The sequence below is a fragment of the Manis pentadactyla genome, chromosome 2 (genome assembly GCF_030020395.1).
Source record: "Manis pentadactyla isolate mManPen7 chromosome 2, mManPen7.hap1, whole genome shotgun sequence".
Lineage (NCBI taxonomy): Eukaryota > Metazoa > Chordata > Mammalia > Pholidota > Manidae > Manis > Manis pentadactyla.
This window is the reverse complement of record NC_080020.1, coordinates 210,761,343-210,778,902: the sequence shown is the minus strand read 5'-3', so window position 1 is coordinate 210,778,902 and position 17,560 is coordinate 210,761,343. Positions and strand designations below refer to the sequence as shown.

At 45.3% G+C, this 17,560-nt stretch overlaps 1 protein-coding gene across 4 annotated transcripts in view; it reads left to right on the top strand.

The window, feature by feature from the left end:
* Positions 1–14,412: 14,412 nt before the first annotated feature.
* Positions 14,413–17,560, top strand: part of SPAST (spastin) — a 91,655-nt gene continuing 88,507 nt past the window's right edge. For all 4 annotated transcript variants that reach the window (XM_036931572.2, XM_036931570.2, XM_036931571.2 and 1 more), the window contains exon 1: positions 14,413–14,992. In XM_036931572.2, the coding sequence (XP_036787467.2) occupies positions 14,581–14,992 (412 nt within the window). In that variant the 5' untranslated portion in view covers positions 14,413–14,580. The remainder of the gene's footprint in view (positions 14,993–17,560) is intronic.

The following is a 17,560-nucleotide window of genomic DNA, read 5'->3' as shown; positions in this document are numbered from 1 at the left end:
TGTACTGGTATTTGAATCGGTGCCTGACAACTTACATGTGGGCAACTTTGGGTGCCTACTTCTCGGTTGATTCCATAAAGAGTTAGTTGGAGCTTAAACTTCTATGCAGAATAACTCTGCCTGGAGACCACCAGGCTATTCATCTGGCTGGTTGTACTTGACACAACTAACCCGCAGCTTAAGAGGACCCACCTCACAAGACACTCAATCAGCATGTCTAAGTGCCCATTTGAGCTTAGAAAGGTGATACCAGGAGGAATGCCCGTGTAGTTTGACTGCTGAGGGCGTAGTGCAGATTACTGTATAAGGCCCTGTCCAGTGGGGATGGAGAGATGGCTGGAGTTTTCTTAGGAGTACTTTGTCTCTTGGCTGAAGGATCGCTATGTCTCCTGGGTTGTTGGATGACATAGGTTGGGGTAGGAGCTGGTCTGCATGTTCTTTAAGAAGATGTCTCAACAGTGTAAAGTAAGGAAGGTAGGAGGCCAAAGATGGAGAGTTAGCGGGCAGGCCTGTGTTTAGTAAGAAGGGCCTGCCATACATCAGCTCAAATGCGCTTAGTCCAGCTGGTCCCTGGGGGGCAGCAGGCAGCCGAGCGAGAGCAATAGGGAGAAGATCGGGCCACGAGAGCTTTACCTCTAGAGACAGCTTAGTTAGTTGGTCCTTTAAGAGACTGTTAGCCCTTTTGACCTTACCCGACGATTGGGGGTGGTAGGGTATATGGAGGTTCCAGGTGATATTGAGAGCTTTGGCTGTTAGCTGAGTGACCCGAGAGATGAAAGCAGGCCCGTTGTCCAACTGTAGCGAGGCAGGCAGGCCAAAGCGGGGGAAGATATGAGCCACTAATGTCTGTGCTACTACCGAAGCTCTTTCCTGGCTGGTGGGGAAGGCTTCAATCCATCCTGAAAAGGTATCAACTAGAACTAGTAAATACTGGAGCTTTTTATGCTTAGGCATGTGGGTGAAATTGACTTGCCAGTCCTGTCTGGGGATTGTTCTTCTCATCTGGTGGAGGGCCATCCGGATCTTCAAAGCACCTTGAGATGAGACGCGCTGACAAGTAGTGCAGGCTTGGTGAACCTGATCTATGGCCTGGTGGAGACCATAAGGGGCAAATATGGGGGAGAGAAACCGGTGTGTGGCCTCCAGCCTAATGTGTAGAAACTGATGAATTTTGGATATGACATCTCTGCCTTGGGCTTGGGGGAGGGCAATTCGTCCCCCAAGATATATTTATCCCTGATCTCTCAATGTCCCCTCTTGATGTAGAAGCAGTTGCCATTCGTCATCAGGGTATTGGGGCAATAGAGAGGGGGAAGAAACAGCACAGAGGGTTGCCTAGACCCGGATGTTAATTTTTGGGGCATGGTGTCTGCCAACGCATTACCTCTGGTTACTGGATTGTTTCTAGTTTGATGTCCTTTATAATGCACAATGGCCACTTCTTTGGGGTCTTGTAGGGCCTGTAGCAGGCAGCTGATAGCCCTACCATTGATGATTGGGGTTCTCTTAGTCGTAAGGAAGCCCCTTTCCCTCTAAATTGCAGCATGAGTGTGTGCAATTAGGAAGGCATATTTAGAGTCAGTATAAATTGTGGCCCTCTTCTCAGCTGCCAGCTGTAACGCCCGGGTAAGAGCTACTAATACAGCTTTCTGGGAGGTGGTCCCAGATGGGAGTAGGTTTGCTTCTATCACCTGTGACAGAGTCACCACTGCATAGGCCGCCCTTCACACCCTGTCACTCCTCTTCACCGAGCTTCTGTCTATGAAAAAGGTCAACTCAGGGTCTTCAAGGGGCACGTCTTGTAGGCCTTCTCTAGGTTTTCTAAGAGCCTCTACAATCTCTACACAGGAATGAGTGGGCTGATCTGCCTGATCGATGATGGGAAGCAAGGAGGCTAGGTTAAGGGGTGAAGAAACTTGTAGGGTTACTTGCGGATGTTCAATAAACAGGAGGTGGAATTCTTGTACTCTTGAAGGACTCAAGGAGGCTAGGGATTTATGACTCAAAAGATTTTGTAACTGGTGTGGGGAATACACAGTAATGGGCTGTTGGAGAGTTAATTTCAGGGCTTCTCGGGCCAGACTTCCTGCAGCTGCCAGGGCTCGGAGGCAAGGCTGCCACCCCCTGGCAGTGGTATCTAACTGTTTGGAGAGAAAGGGAATGGGACAGCACCCTGGCCCCACTGGCTGTACCAGCACTCTAGTGGCCACCCTGCCCTCTCTGCTGTATATAGGGTAAAGGGTTTAGTTAAGTCAGGGAGCATTAACGGGGGGGGGATGAGAGCAACGCATCCCACAATTGATTGAAAGCAGAAGCTACCTAGGCGGGTGAAGTTAGTGGCCCAGTAGGAGTCTCTGTGGCAGCTGCATAGAGTGGTCTGGCCAGATGGGCAAAGTTAGGCACCCAGTGTCTGAAAAACCCCACCAATCCTAGGAAGGATAGTATCTCAGCTCTTGAAGTAGGTGGCAGGAGAGCTCTAATCGCAGCTGCTCAGTCCGCCATCAGGGCTTTAGTGGTGGGAGTTAGAGTTAGCCCAAGGTATGTAACCTGAGGTAGAGACAGCTGTGCTTTGGCAGGGGATACCCTGTATCCCATGTCTGCCAGGAAATTAAGAAGGGATGTGGTGTCTAGGACTGAGGCCTCCTTTGAGGGGCTGCAAAGTAAAAGATCATCCACATATTGGAGGAGAGTACTCTCGCTCTTTGAATGTTGCGAGAGGTTCTCCACCAGGGCCTGTCCAAAAAGACAGGGGCTATCTCTAAAACTTTGAGGTAGAACTGTCCAGGTCAATTGTCTAGATCCACAGGTGTCAGGGTTTTCCCACATAAAGGCAAACAGCAGCTGTGAGTCTGAGTGGAGATGTATAGTGAAAAAGGCATCTTTAAGGTCCAGTACAGTAAAATGAGAGGTACCGGAAGGGATTTGAGACAGAAGAGTATATGGGTTAGGCACTACTGGGTGTAAGGGAGTAACAGCCTCGTTAATTATTCGGAGGTATTGAACGAGGTGATATGCTCCAGAAGGCTTTTTACCGGCAAGATGGGAGTATTGCATGGAGAGTTAGTTGGTACTAAAAGCTCCTACGAGAGTAGACAATTAACAATAGGCTGTAGTCCCCTTCAGTGAGCCTGTGAAATAGGAAATTGAGGCCGAGAGGGGAAGCGGGATGGGTCTTTAAGGCATATTAAAACTGGGGTGTAGTGGGTTGCCACCACAGGGATGGAGATGTCCTACACGACTGGATTGACAGCAGTCCAGGAAGTCGGGAGACTCAGGTTACCGTCGTCTAAGTCCCCTTCGCTGACCAAAGCAATGAGGGAGTTTCTGGCATCCTGTAAGCATTTAAAAGGTGGGAGGGAAATAGAGGTTCCTAACTTATAGAGCAAATCCCGTTCTAACAGAGGGGTAGGACAGGAAGGCATGACTAGAAAGGAATGGGTAAATGGGATGCCTTGGAAGGTGCAGGCCACCGGGCCCACCTCTAAAGGATTGGAGGGGGTTCCTATGACCCCAACTACAGAGATCTGGGCAGGGTTCAAAGGCCCTTTAAACAGAGTAGGTAGCTCCTGTATCCACTAAGAAGGAGATGAGCTTACCTGATACCCACAGCTTGGCCCTGGGCTCGGCGAGGGTGAGAGGGGTGTCCAAGTCCAGGCATCTTCAGTCTTCGAGGATGCCCAGCAGGTCTGAAGGGTAGTCCTTTGAGGGCATCTGCCCCCCACAGGGCTCTGCCGCTGGAGGAGGACTACCCTCAAGTGGACAGTCTAATTTCCAATGAGCTCGCTTACTGCAGCTGGAGCACAGTCTGGTCGGTCTGCACAGTTGGTTGGGGCACTTTCATGCCCAATGCCATTCTTCACTGCACCGAAAGCAAGGGCCTGGAGGTTCGAGTCAATCTTCAGGGACACCCTGATGATCTCCATGAGCTGGCCGCAGAGAAGCTGTTATGGCAAGAGTCTCTTCTGCCATTCGGGCAGCTGACCTCTTCTCGCTCTCATCCTCTCGGGCATGAAAAACTTTAAATGTCATATCTACCAGGTCTCTAAGAGGGGTCTGGGGACCATCCTCAGCATTTTTTTTTTGCTGTCCCTTGCAACTTTATTCTCTTCTCATAGAGACATACATTTTTCTGAGGACTTGGGAGCACTCTGCTTAGTAAGAAAAGGCACTTTATGTTCAGCTATTTGCATGTTAATGCTGCTTTTCCGACCTTCATCTGGATGATGTATGGGTGACACTGGATATTAGATTACTAGCTCTCTTGTACTTTAAATGAAACTGTGAACTGGAGAGAATAGACTCTCCAGTCCGGCTGCAGGTGGGACCGAGGACAACCTTGGAAAAATCACTTTGCTTCTGCAACCTCTCTCTCTCCCTTCGTGAAATTAGGACAGTGGTGCATTTAATCACTTCTTTCCTTGGGGGATCTGACTCATGGGAAGGATGTTTACAAAAGACGCTGGAGCTTTACTAGGCTCCCCCCTTCACCAAGTCCCCCCCACATACCCCTTCACAGTCACTGTCCACAGCATAGTAAGATGCTGTAAAATCACTACTTGTCCTCTCTGTTGCACAGCCCTCCCCGTGTCCCCCCCTACACTATACATGCTAATTGTAATGCCCCCTTTCTTTTTCCCCGCCCTTATCCCTCCCTTCCCACCCATCCTTCCCAGTCCCTTTCCCTTTGGTAAGTGTTAGTTCATTCTTAGGTTCTGTGATTCTGCTGCTGTTTTGTTCCTTCAGTTTTCCCTTGTTCTTATAATCCACATATGAGTGAAATCATTTGGTAGTTGTCTTTCTCCACCTGGCTTATTTCAATGAGCATAATACCCTCTAGCTCTGTCCATGTTGTTGCAAATTGTAGGATCTGTTTTTTTCTTATGGCTGAGTAATATTACATTGTGTATATGCACCACCTCTTCTTTATCCATTCATCTACTGATGGACATTTAGGTTGCTTCCATATCTTGGCTATTGTAAATAGTGCAGTGATAAACATAGGGGTGCATCTGTCTTTTTCAAACTGGAGTGCTGCATTGTTAGGGTAAATTCCTAGAAGTGGAATTCCTGGGTCAAATGGTATTTCTATTTTGAGCTTTTTGAGGAACCTCCATATTGCTTTCCACAATGGTTGAACTAATTTACATTCCCACCAGCAGTGCAGGAGGGTTCCCTCCTCCCCACAACCTCAACAACATTTGTTGTTGTTTTTCTTTTGGATGGTGGTGATCCTTACTGGTGTGAGGTGATATCTCATTGTGGTTTTAATTTGCATTTCTCTGATGACTAGCAATGTGGAGCATCCTTTCATGTGTCTGTTGGCCATCTGAATTTCTTCTTTAGAGAATGTCTATTCAGCTCCTCTGCCCATTTTTTAATTGGATTATTTGATTTTTGTTTGTTGAGGTGTGTGAGCTCTTTATATATTTTGGATGTCAACCCTTTATCGGATCTGTCATTTATGAATATATTCTCCCATACTGTAGGATACCTTTTTGTTCTATTGATGGTGTCCTTTACTGTACAGAAGTTTTTAGCTTGATATAGTCCCATTTGTTTATTTTTGCTTTTGTTTCCCTTGCCTGGGGAGATATGTTCAAGAAGAGGTCACTCATGTTTATGTCTAAGAGATTTTTGTCTGTGTTTTTTTCTAAGAGTTTTACGGTTTCATGATTTATGTTCAGGTCTTTGATCCATTTTGAATTTGCTTTTGTGTATGGGGTTAGACAGTGATCCAGTTTCATTCTCTTACATGTAGCTGTCCAGTTTTGCCAGCACCATCTGTTGAAGAGACTGTCATTTCCCCATTGTATGTCCATGGCTCCTTTATCAAATATTAATTGACCATATATGTTTGGGCTAATGTCTGGAGTGTCTCTGTTCTGTTCCCCTGGTCCATGGCTCTGTTCTTGTGCCCGTACCAAATTGTCTTGGTTATTGTGGCTTTGTAGTAGAGCTTGAAGTTGGGGAGTGAGATCCCCCCAACTTTATTCTTCCTTCTCAGGATTGCTTCCACTATTTGGGGTCTTTGGTATTTCCATATGAATTCTTGAACTATTTGTTCCAGTTCATTGAAGAATGCTGTTGGTAATTTGATAGGGATTGCATCGAATCTGTATATTGTTTTGGGCAGGATGGCCATTTTGACAATATTAATTCTTCCTAGCCAGGAGCATGGGATGAGTTTCCATTTGTTAGTGACCTCTTTAATTTCTCTTAAGAGTGTCTTATAGTTTTTAGGGTATAGGTCTTTCACTTCCCTGGTTAGGCTTATTCCTACGTATTTTATTCTTTTTGATGCTATTGTGAATGGAATTGTTGTCCTGATTTCTCTATTAGTTCATTGTTAGTGTAAAAGAAAGCCACAGATTTCTGTGTGTTAATTTTGTATCCTGCAACTTTGCTGAATTCCGATATTAGTTCTAGTAGTTTTGGAGTAGAGTCTTTAGGGTTTTTTATGTACAATATCATGTCATCTGCAAATAGTGACAGTTTAACTTCTTTTTTACCAATCTGGATTCCTTGAATTTCTTTGTTTTGTCTAATTGCTGTGGCTAGGACCTCCAGTACTATGTTGAATAACAGTGGGGAAAGTGGGCATCCCTGTCTAGTTCCCAATCTCAGAGGAAAAGTTTCAGCTTCTCGCTGTTCAGTATGATGTTGGCTGTGGGTTTATCATATATGACCTTTATTATGTTGAGGTACTTGCCCTCTATACTCATTTTGTTGAGAGTTTTTATCATGAATGGATGTTGAATTTTGTCAAATGTTTTTTCAGCATCTATGGAGATGATCATGTGGTTTTTGTCCTTCTTTTTGTTGATATGGTGGATGATGTTGATGGATTTTCAAATGTTGTACCGTCCTTGCATCCCTGGGATGAATCCCACTTGGTCATGGTGTATGATCCTTTTGATGTATTTTTTAGTTTGGTTTGCTAATATTTGCCGAGTATTTTTGCATCTACGTTCATCAGGGATATTTGTCTGTAGTTTTCTTTTTTGGTGGAGTCTTTGCCTGGTTTTGGTACTAGGGTGATGTTGGCTTCATAGAATGAGTTTGGGAGTATTCCCTCCTCTTCTATTTTTTGGAAAACTTTAAGGAGAATGGGTATTATGTCTTCTCTGTATGTCTGATAAAATTCTGAGGTAAATCCATTTAACCCGGTAGTTTTGTTCTTGGGTAGTTTTTTGATTACCACTTCAATTTCGTTGCTGGTAATTGGTCTGTTTAGATTCTCTCTTTCTTCGTTGGTCAGTCTTGGAAGGTTGTATTTTTCTCGGAAGTTGTCCATTTCTTCTAGGTCTTGCAGCTTGATAGCATATAGATTTTCATAGAATTCTCTAATAATTTTTTGTAATATTGTCGGGTCTGTCATGATTTTTCCTTTCTCATTTCTGATTCTGTTGATGTGTGTTGAATCTCCTTTTCTCTTAATAAGTCTCGCTAGGAGTGACTGCTGTGTTAAAGTCTCCCGAAATGAATGCATTGCATTCTATTTCCTCCTTTAATTCTGTTAGTATTTGTTTCACATTTGTTGGTGCTCCTGTATTGGGTGCATATATATTTATAATGGCTATATCCTCTTGTTGGACTAAGCCCTTTATCATTATGTAATGTCCTTCTTTATCTCTTGTTACTTTCTTTGTTTTGAAGTCTATTTTGACTGATACTAGTATTGCAGTACCTGCTTTTTTCTCCCTGTTGTTTGCATGAAATATCTTTTTCCATCCCTTGACTTTTAATCTGTGCATGTGTTTGGGTTTGACATGAGTCTCTTGTAAGCAGCATATAGCTGGGTCTTGCTTTTTTATGCATTCTATTACTCTGTGTCTTTCGATTGGTGCATTCAGTCCATTTACATTTAGGGTGATTATTGAAAGATATGTACTTATTGCCATTGCAGGCTTTAAGTCTGTGGTTACCAAAGATTCAAGGTTAGCTTCTTTACTATCTTACTGTCTAACTTAACTTGCTTATTGAGCTATTATAAACACTGTCTGATGATTCTTTATTTCTCTCCCTTCTTATTCCTCATACTCCATTTTTCATATGTTGGGTGTTTTGTTCTGTGCTCTTTTTAGGAGTGTTCCCATCTAGAGCAGTCCTTCTAAGATACTCTGTAGAGGTGGTTTGTGCGATGCAAATTCCCTCAACTTCTGCTTGTCTGGGAATTGTTTAATCCCTCCTTCATATTTAAATGATAATCGTGCTGGATACAGTATTCTTGTTTCGAGGCCCTTCTGTTTCATTGCCTTAAATATATCATGATATTCTCTTCTGGCCTGTAAGGTTTCTGTTGAGAAGTCTGATGGTAGCCTGATGGGTTTTACTTTGTAGGTGACCTTGTTTTTTCTCTTTGGCTGTCTTTAACACTCTATCCTTGTCTTTGATCTTTGCCATTTTAATTATTATGTGTCTTGGTGTTGCCCTCCTTGGGTCCCTTGTCATGGGAGTTCTGTGTGCTTCTGTGGTCTGAGTGGCCATTTCCTCCCCTAGTTTGCAGAAGTTTTCAGCAATTATTTCTTCAAAGACACTTTCTATCCCTTTTTCTCTTTTCTTCTTCTTGTTCTGGTACTCCTGTGATGTGAATACTGTTCCGTTTTGATTGGTCACACAGTTCTCTTATTCTTTCATTCCTGGAGGTTCTTTTATCTCTCTCTACATCAGCTTCTCTGCGTTTCTGTTCCCTGATTTCTAGTTCATTAATGGTCTCTTGCATCTCGTTCATTCTGCTTTGAAGTCCTTCCAGAGATTTTTATTTATGTTATATGACTTGTTTTGAATTCTTTTTCAGGAATATTGGTTAAATCTATCTCCCCAGATTCCTTCTCATGGGAGGATGTGGAAAATGTCTGGGTTAGTCTGGTCTGGATCAAATTTTTTTGCCTTTTCATGTTGATAGACGCAGTGGTATGCTATTGACTTGTCTGTCTTCTGGGTAAGCCAAGACCCTTTCCACTTGCTCCTGGCCTTTCTTTACTGGGACAACAGCGACCCCTAGCAGCTTGTGTTGGGCAGTTGTGCATAGACTGGTTCTCTGTTTCTTGCCTGGCCGCTATGGAGGAAGCTCCCTTGCTGTGGGCACGCCAGCCTCAGGCCGCTACTCTGCAATAGTGGGGCACTGGAGGGGGAACAGACTGGGGGGCTGTTTATCACTGTGAGTAGTCTCCGAGCTGCTGCCCAGGGGGTTAGGACACCCGGAGTTCCCCAGGATTCCCACCTGCTCGCTAAGTGTCCTGGGACGCTTCCATCCAGCTGTGGGGTCCTTGTCCCTTTGAGACTTTCAAAAAGCACACACTTTTCTTTGTCCCAGGGGCGTCAGCTGCGGGGACCCACTCACAGGTCTTACTGTCCTGTTTCCCTAGTTTACAACACCCCAGCATGCACTGTATCTGCACTCTGGTGCGGTGGCTAGGGCTGGCTATTTAGCAGTCCTGGGCTCCCTCTCCCTCCCCGCTCTGACTCCTCTCCTCCTGCTGGGAGCTTGGGTGAGGAGCACTAGTGTCCTGCTGGGCTGCGGCTTGTATCTTACCCCCTTTGCCCGGCGCTGGGTTCTCGTGTGTGTGGATGTAGTCTGGCTGTTGTCCTGTGTCTTCTGGTCTCTCTTTTAGGGATAGTTGTATTTGTTGTATTTTCAAAAATATATATGTTTTTGGGAGGAGATTCCCACTGTCCTACTCACGACGCCATCTTTGCTCCGCCCCCCTATCCTCAGCCTTTTTATGCTTGCGCCTGATGTCGGGTGCTGACTGAGTTATAAAATGTATGGCCAGGAGACAGGAACGTAATGCTGAGGCCGGGTCAATCTTAGTAGAAGCTCTTAGAGTTTCTTTTAGGTGCTTGAGGAATTCTGATGGGTTTTTGTCAGGTGTCTGGATAATTTCTCTAAGCTTATCATAATCGATAGCCTTTTGGGCGGTTGAGTTCATACCTGCCAATAAGTAGTGTACCATGCGATCCTGGCATGCTTCACCCTCAGGAGAATTATAATCCCACAGGGGTTCTTGTAGAGGAATAGCTTCTCTGCCCATAGGTTCCCGCTCATCTGTGGCATGGGCTTCATTGGCACAGTGCTGTGCCACCGCCATGACAAGGTCATATTCTTTTGGGGTTAGAGCGGATTGGAGGACTACATGTACATCATGCCAGGTGAGCTTGTATGCTCGAGTGAGATATTTGAACTGTTTAGTGAACATTATGGGATTGGAGGAGAAGGACCCAAATCGCTGTTCTACTTGGGACAAGTCTTCCAGGGAAAAGGGAACATGAACCTGCACTACCCTTTTAGCCCCTGCTACCTCCCTCAGAGGAGCCATCATGTGAGCTTGAGACCACTGTGACTTAAGAGCGGGTTACAGGAGGGCTAGACCATTTTGGCACCAGCTGCTGTGAGTAAGACAGCGGCGGGTTTGAAGGAGGGGACGGAGGAGGCAACCTTGGCAGTGGGGGATACAACCTGGGAATTGATGCGGAGCTTGAAGGCAGGGGACTGGGGTATGGGGGAGTTTTATCTGCTTTATCTCAAGTGTAGTCGGCACCTGTGGAGCAAGATGGCGGCGCAACTGGAAGAGAAGGGTAACAAGATGGTGAAGAAACCAGAAGAGAAGGAGAACAAGGTGGTGGAGAAACCAGAAGAGAAGGAGAACAAGATGGCAGAGAAACTGGAAGAGGAGAACAAGGTGGTGGAGAAACCGGAAGAGGAGAACTAGATGGCAGAGAACCTGGAAGAGAAGGGGAACAAGATGGTGGAGAAACTGGAAGAGAAGGAGAACGAGATGGTGGAGAAACCGGAAGAGAAGGAGAACAAGGTGGTGGAGAAACCGGAAGAGAAGGGGAACAAAATGGTGGAGAAACCGGAAGAGAAGGAGAATGAGGTGGAGAAACAGGAAGAGAAGGGAACGAGATGGAGGAAAGAAACATTGAGGAAGGGAGCTGGCCACCGCGGTGGGCCTGGAGGAATGAGAAGGGGGGTAGCCGAGATCCTCCACCAAGTCCGCCAGAGAAGAGCCTCCCAGTAATAGGAGGGGTAGAGATCGGCAGTCTTTGGTAGAGGCCTGGGCTAATAAAACTTGGAAGGAGTACACTTAACACACAAATCTGGACGGATGCGCTGAGTCCAAAAAGCCTGCACATATGGGATTTCACTCCACTTTCCGCTCTGATGGCAATAATTAGTTAAGTCAGTGAGGAGGCCAAAATCAAAAGTTCCCTCAGGGGGCCAGCGAGATTGGTTGTCCAAGGGATACTAAGGCCAGGCCTGAGAGCAAAGGTTCCATTTGCAAACTTCTCGGGACAAACATAGAGTAGCCAAATTAGAAATGAGACACCGCAATGGGGTCTGGGCCTCCGCTTTTGAGGACTGGTTCCCCATGTCTGCATCACTCCCCAACTAATCCTGCTGAGAGGAGCGCCCAGTGTCCCAAGCGCACCAAGTAAGGGGAGACGTCCTGGGGCCTGGGTTAGGGATGTCTCCCACACCGCAGGGCTAGGGGTGGGCTGGATGCCCAGGGGCCGGATGCCCTGACCTGGACATGGCAACGATTTCGAATGGACCAGGTGAAATGGAGTTAGGAAGGGAAACAGACCAGGGGAAACTGAGGGACTCACCGGAAAATGGTCCACACAGCAGAGAGCAGGCTGAGGTCCCAGGTCGGGGAAGCCCAGGCAGGGCTACTGGTGGCTGGTCGGGGCCCCATGCTCATGCTCTTTCCCGGGATTTCGGCACCAAATGTAAGATAAATTCTAGCCAAAATAAGCAGGCGAAGAGAGGCAACAAAGGGTCAGGTATTTTATTTGAACCCAATTCCCGGGTGATGCTCCCCGGTCTGGCTGTCACAGGCCAGGGAAGTCACGCTCAGCAGGGCAGGCAGCAAGTTTTTAAAGAAGGCAGGGGGAGGGAGAGCAAAGGTACACAGTGGCACGAGGATTGGCTCGCCTAGGGTACGTGGGGGTCTCTCATTGGCCTTTAGCCAGGTACTGGAAAGTTACCACTAATCTTCTAGCTTGCGGGAAGGGCTCTAGTTAGGAATGTTATCCAATCAGGCTCTGGAATGTTGTCAGATCAGAATCTGTTGTTCTCGTCGCCTTGTTTGGTGAGGCCTGAGCTTGTCCAGCAGGCTCACTCCTTCCCCTGGTGCCTCCAGCCTTAGAATTACATTTGTACAGAGTCAACACCAGGCAAAACAGTAACATATTGTTTAGAGATACATACATACATTGCAAATTAAAATGAAAGGCAAAGAAATGATGAGCACAAAATCCAGGATAGTGGCTTCCTTTAGAAGGGGAGAAAAATTGAGATTAGGGAAGGGCTCTGGTTACATTAATTTTTCTTAAAACTGGATGGTGTTTATTACTTTTCTTTATATATATTTTATATACATTTTGTTTACAAGATATATGCATAATAGATTTCACATAACAAAAAGTGTCATGGGGTTCAAAAAAAGACTTTTTCAGGAATTTAGTTAGGAATTTAATCATGTGAAAGAGAGGACATTTAAGAACGAAGAACTCACCAGAGCACAGAGACTGGAAAAGGGGTGGGTAGCAATAGGAGGAAAATGGAGTAGGTAATTTTTGTAGCAGCCTGTATTTATAGGAAGAGTGGTGATAGGGACAATCAGGTTAAGTTGTGGCCAAATGTGGAGATTATTGGAAGCTGGCATGAAACATTTGTAAACATCACACTGTAAAAAAAAATAAATAAATAAATAAATTTTATATCAGTTAGGATTCCTTCTTTCAGGCAACAAGAAACAAGTATGGCCAACACAAGTAAAAAAAGAGCAGAGAGAGAAAAGGAGATAAAGATGGAGATAGAGAAAGAGAGGAGGGAAGGAGAAATGGAGAGGGAGAAGAGATGAGAAGCGAGACAGACTGAATAGTTTATTGGATTGGTTACATTTTCAAGTGAACCCGGCTGCTCTGGGCATCTCAAAGACATGAACTGATTGACCAGCTCTTTAGATCACTAAATTACTACTATACTATTCCTACAATTTTATCCCAGTGGGTCTCCATCCAAGATTTCAGTTCCTAGAATATGATTAACCTGGTGTTTCCACATCTGTGCTAGGGACAGGGTTCTGGGCTTGCTGCTCATCAGAATACAGGCCACAGAGGTGTAGTTTGAGACAAGGACCATGGGTGTAGTCAGAGTAGGGTGAGGGCCTCCAGGAAAAGCAGGGTGGAATATTTACAGTCAGAGCAATATAACAATGGGCAAAGAAGTCCCCATTGAAACTCTGTTAAGCATTATGGAAAGTCAAAGTCACACTAATTCTCTAGGGAAAGATACCTAAGAATATAGACATCTTCAGTGAGATCAGTTAAAGGTCGAAAGGCCAGAAGCAACTTGCCTGGAATGTTTGAGTGTTCTGCAAGGGTATCAGCAAAACCCGTCTGTGACTCCACTGTCAGCCCTAACAATCAGACTTTGATCCAGCCCACCTTGAGGACAGGGCAGGTGATACAAGTCCACATCCCTAAGTTTTTTTCATGTTCTCGAAAAATCCTCAACTGCCTATAAAACCCCCTAGACAACGCACCATTACGGACTCTCTTGTCCCCTCCTGGCGTGAGCCGGGAGCTCTGTCCTTTCACTTTCTCTCTAAATAAAAGCCTGTATCTTGCTCTCTTACCTTGACTGTTTGTGAAGCTCATTCTTCAGCTTCGTGAACAAGAACCCCGGCATCGTCTTGCCTAAGGAAGCGACGTTGAGTAAATTAGGAAAAAATAAAAATAAAAGGCTGGATTCCTCAACAAAATCCAAGAATTCCCTTATTCAAACAAAGTAATTCTTCTGATTGTACATCTAAACGTGTACTAATTTAATTAATCCTCTGGAATCATTGACTTTATTCCACGGAGCCAACATTCTCGTTTTGGGTGACCTTAAATTTGTACGTCTCTACAATCGGTTCCACCTCAAATAACAATTCCCAGATTGGTACCCTTTACTTCTGAGACGGAACTGAGATCATTCTTTGCGGAAGATTGGCACAAAATGCTGAAAGAAATAAAACAAAACGATGACACTGAGAAATAGCAGCCACGTGAACCAGACGAGCCGCAGCTGTGTTCTCCCATGAGCTGAGGACCAAGGTACCCTGGTACAGAAAGCCCAGAGGCTGCGAGGTCAACAGAACGACGGGCCACTGACGACGACGTAAGCCGAACTGCGCACTGGGAACTATAGTTCCGTCTGGAAGGGAAAGAGCGGCAGGCGCCGCACACGCGTACTAGAAGCCCAGGGCAACAAAGACGGTAGCGTGCGTGCGTGCGCGCGCATCGAGAAAAGACATAGTACGGCGTGCGCGTGCTCGCGCGCCTGCGGCTCGGAGCTACCGGGCCACTGAGAGGACGAAGAGGGAGGGGCAGGAGGCACCGATCCCGGGGGGAGGAGAAGGGGTTGTGCTTTTGGCCGAACTAGTAGAAAGGGGCGGGGCCGGCGAGCAGCTCGTGGAGGTACCGAGCGCCTGGGACCGGCGGGCCCGCGGGTGCCTTCCCCGTCCTAGTGGCCGCCGTCGGTCTGCGGGAGGCGGGTTATGGCGGCGGCGGTATTGGGCGCTGTGAATGAATTCTCCGGGTGGACGAGGGAAGAAAGGCTCCCGCGGCCCCAGCAGCCCGGTGCCTCCCAGGCCTCCGCCCCCCTGCCTGGCCGCCGCCCGTCCCGCCCCCAGGCCGGCCCCTCCGCCCGAGTCGCCGCATAAGCGAAACCTGTACTACTTTTCCTACCCGCTGTTCGTGGGCTTCGCGCTGCTGCGTTTGGTTGCTTTCCACCTGGGGCTCCTCTTCGTGTGGCTTTGCCAGCGCTTCTCCCGCGCCCTCATGGCTGCCAAGAGGAGCTCCCGGGCCGCGCCGGCACCAGCCTCGGCCTCGCCGCCGGCGCCAGTGCCTGGCGGGGAGGCCGAGCGCGTCCGAGCCTTCCACAAACAGGCCTTCGAGTACATCTCCATTGCCCTGCGCATCGACGAGGACGAGAAAGGTACCGGGGGCTGGGAGGAGGGGGAGGCAGCGCCAGCAGAAAGTGGTGGGGTCGCCGAAGGAGGGCAACACCTGCGTCCCTTTCCTGCGGGAGGTGGCGGTGCACCCAGGAATTGATCCGCCCCGCGAGACTGCTTCCTGCAGTCAGACCCTCATCCTCTACGAGTCTTAGTTAAACCTTTCCCCTTTCAGGGGACCTTCGCTGTCGACTTTCAGACACCAGCTTTCCCCTGCCACTTCTGCATGACCCAAGTCCCCATGAGACACTCAGACTTGCTGGTGACAGTGACAGTTGTCCTAGAGTAACCACACGGATCCTTTCTAACACTGTAAACAATGTGTGGCTTTTTCTGAGCCATGTTTCCAAAAGATTTTGATACCGAAGAAGGTGCCGTGTTGTAGGCTTTTGGTGACTTAATTTTGAAAGGAGCAGCTGCATATGCTTATAGCTGAATTTGCGTTATTTTTAAGTTTCATCACATTTTATCAATGTAAAGACTCCTAAGTGTTTTCCTGTAAAGTTCTGTTTTAACATGAAATTTTTGTGCCTGTTTGTTTGATTTTTATCTAAGTCAATATCCCAAGATAGCCTCTAAGTTTCTAAATTGAAATGTTAGATGAATGAATAGCAGAAGCATATCATTTTACAGTTAAAGTTCAGAGATTGTTTCTGAATGGAAGCAAGGACACTACATCCTTCAGATTCCTTTTATGCTAGCGTTTTTTCTTCCTATGTGCCAGGCACTATGCTCTGCATGTGTTATCTGTTTAATGTTCACAATTGCACTGTGAGGTGAAGGTATGTAAATATCAGCACTGTACAGATGAACAAACAGGCTCAAAAAATTAAAGCAGATCGTTCTAAAACAATGCACATTGCTAATGCAGAAAAATTTTTATGGAAGGTGATAAATGAAATTAGAAGGAGTCTTACAACATTTTGAAAATCCCTCCTTTTACTCCTATTTCCAGTATGCTGAGGTCTTCTTTTCCCTCTAACTACGGAAGAACACTTTTCCACTACACTTCAATTAGGTACTCAGTTGCAGGGTTCATTAGTGAAATCAAAAGAGCAATCTGCAATTAATTTGTCTCTCTGCACCACCAACTCCAGAAACTCATCTGAAATTGCAGTTTTGTTCAAACCTTACTTCCTTTGTGGAGCCTAGGAATGAGAAGTAGAATATAAGGAAAGAGGCAGGTATTTATAGTTTTAAAGTGTAAGGACAGAGTAGAGGTTAAGAGAGTTCGAGAACGGAGGCATGTCTGAGGAAAGAGTATCATGTGTTTGTGGAAGGAAGATTTTTGTTAGCTGTTTCCTTCTTTACTCTACATCTTAGGAACATCCGAGGATCTCTTGGGAGAGGATGAAGAAGGGTACCATCATCCCTTTCTAGAGGAGCACTGTTTTATTACAGTATCCTATTACAATAGAATCCTCTGAAGCTTACTAATCTTGGTCAAAAGATGTTTTAGAATAGAGGGAATATGTTTGAGGGTAGAATAATTGTTGTACTTAGGAAGAGAATGCCAGAAAATACAACGAAATTTTAGTTAACCCTGGGTGATGGGAGCTGTGAGGTAGGATAAGACGAGAGGTCAAGGAAAACCTAGATGTATGTATATATATATATATATATATATATATATAATATGTATATATATTATAAAAACCCCATGCTCTTAGATTTAAAGAAAAATCAATTCCATGTGAGGAATAAGTGACAGGTAGAATTTAGACCTTGGGTTTCATGCTGTTGACTTATCTTTGAGTATCACATATGTGCCTATATTATAGATTAATCCTCTTAAACATATTTGAAAGTATATTTTCAGCAATCTACCACATATTTTGCCCTCTTTCTACTGACAATGCTTCTATTAAAACTTTTTGCTTTATACTTCAGTTTCTAAAGTGGACATCAAAATGGGCTATGAAAATGCTTTAGTTTGAATTCTACAGCTGATACATATATGCCAAAATAAATTAGTTAAGACTTAAACAAATCATATATTCACTTTCTTTTAACAATGAAGTAAAACTGAGTTTATATTGTCATGGTTCTTTTCTATCTCATTATTTCCTTTAGCATATTGAAAATTTTTGTACTTTAGCCTTAATCCAGTGTTGCCAACAGTTCACATTTGAAGTCCATTTGGCTCTCAGCCATCCTTGATAATCCTTAATTCCAAAAGTATGTGGTTCTCTTGCCCACTACATCAGATAAATGAATTGGATAGGCAGTCTTCAGAGGTATCCTAGCTCTGTGGTACACCAATAAGGAAGGGGCTAATAATATTATGCATTGTCATTCCCTTAGCAATTTGACTTAGCTTTTAAAAAAATATACTGAAAGCCACTTTATTTCATCAGATGAAGTAGGCTATTTCAGTCAGTAGTGGTGTCAGTTAATTGAAAAATTTGGTGCCTTGAAACAATAAAAGCCAAGTTAAATCTTTTTTCAGTAGTGTATATATGTGGTTTATATGGTGACTATTTTGAATTTCATTCTTCCTAATGGCATACTCATCTTTGATGCCAGATTTTAATAAATGCCTAAGTTTGTGT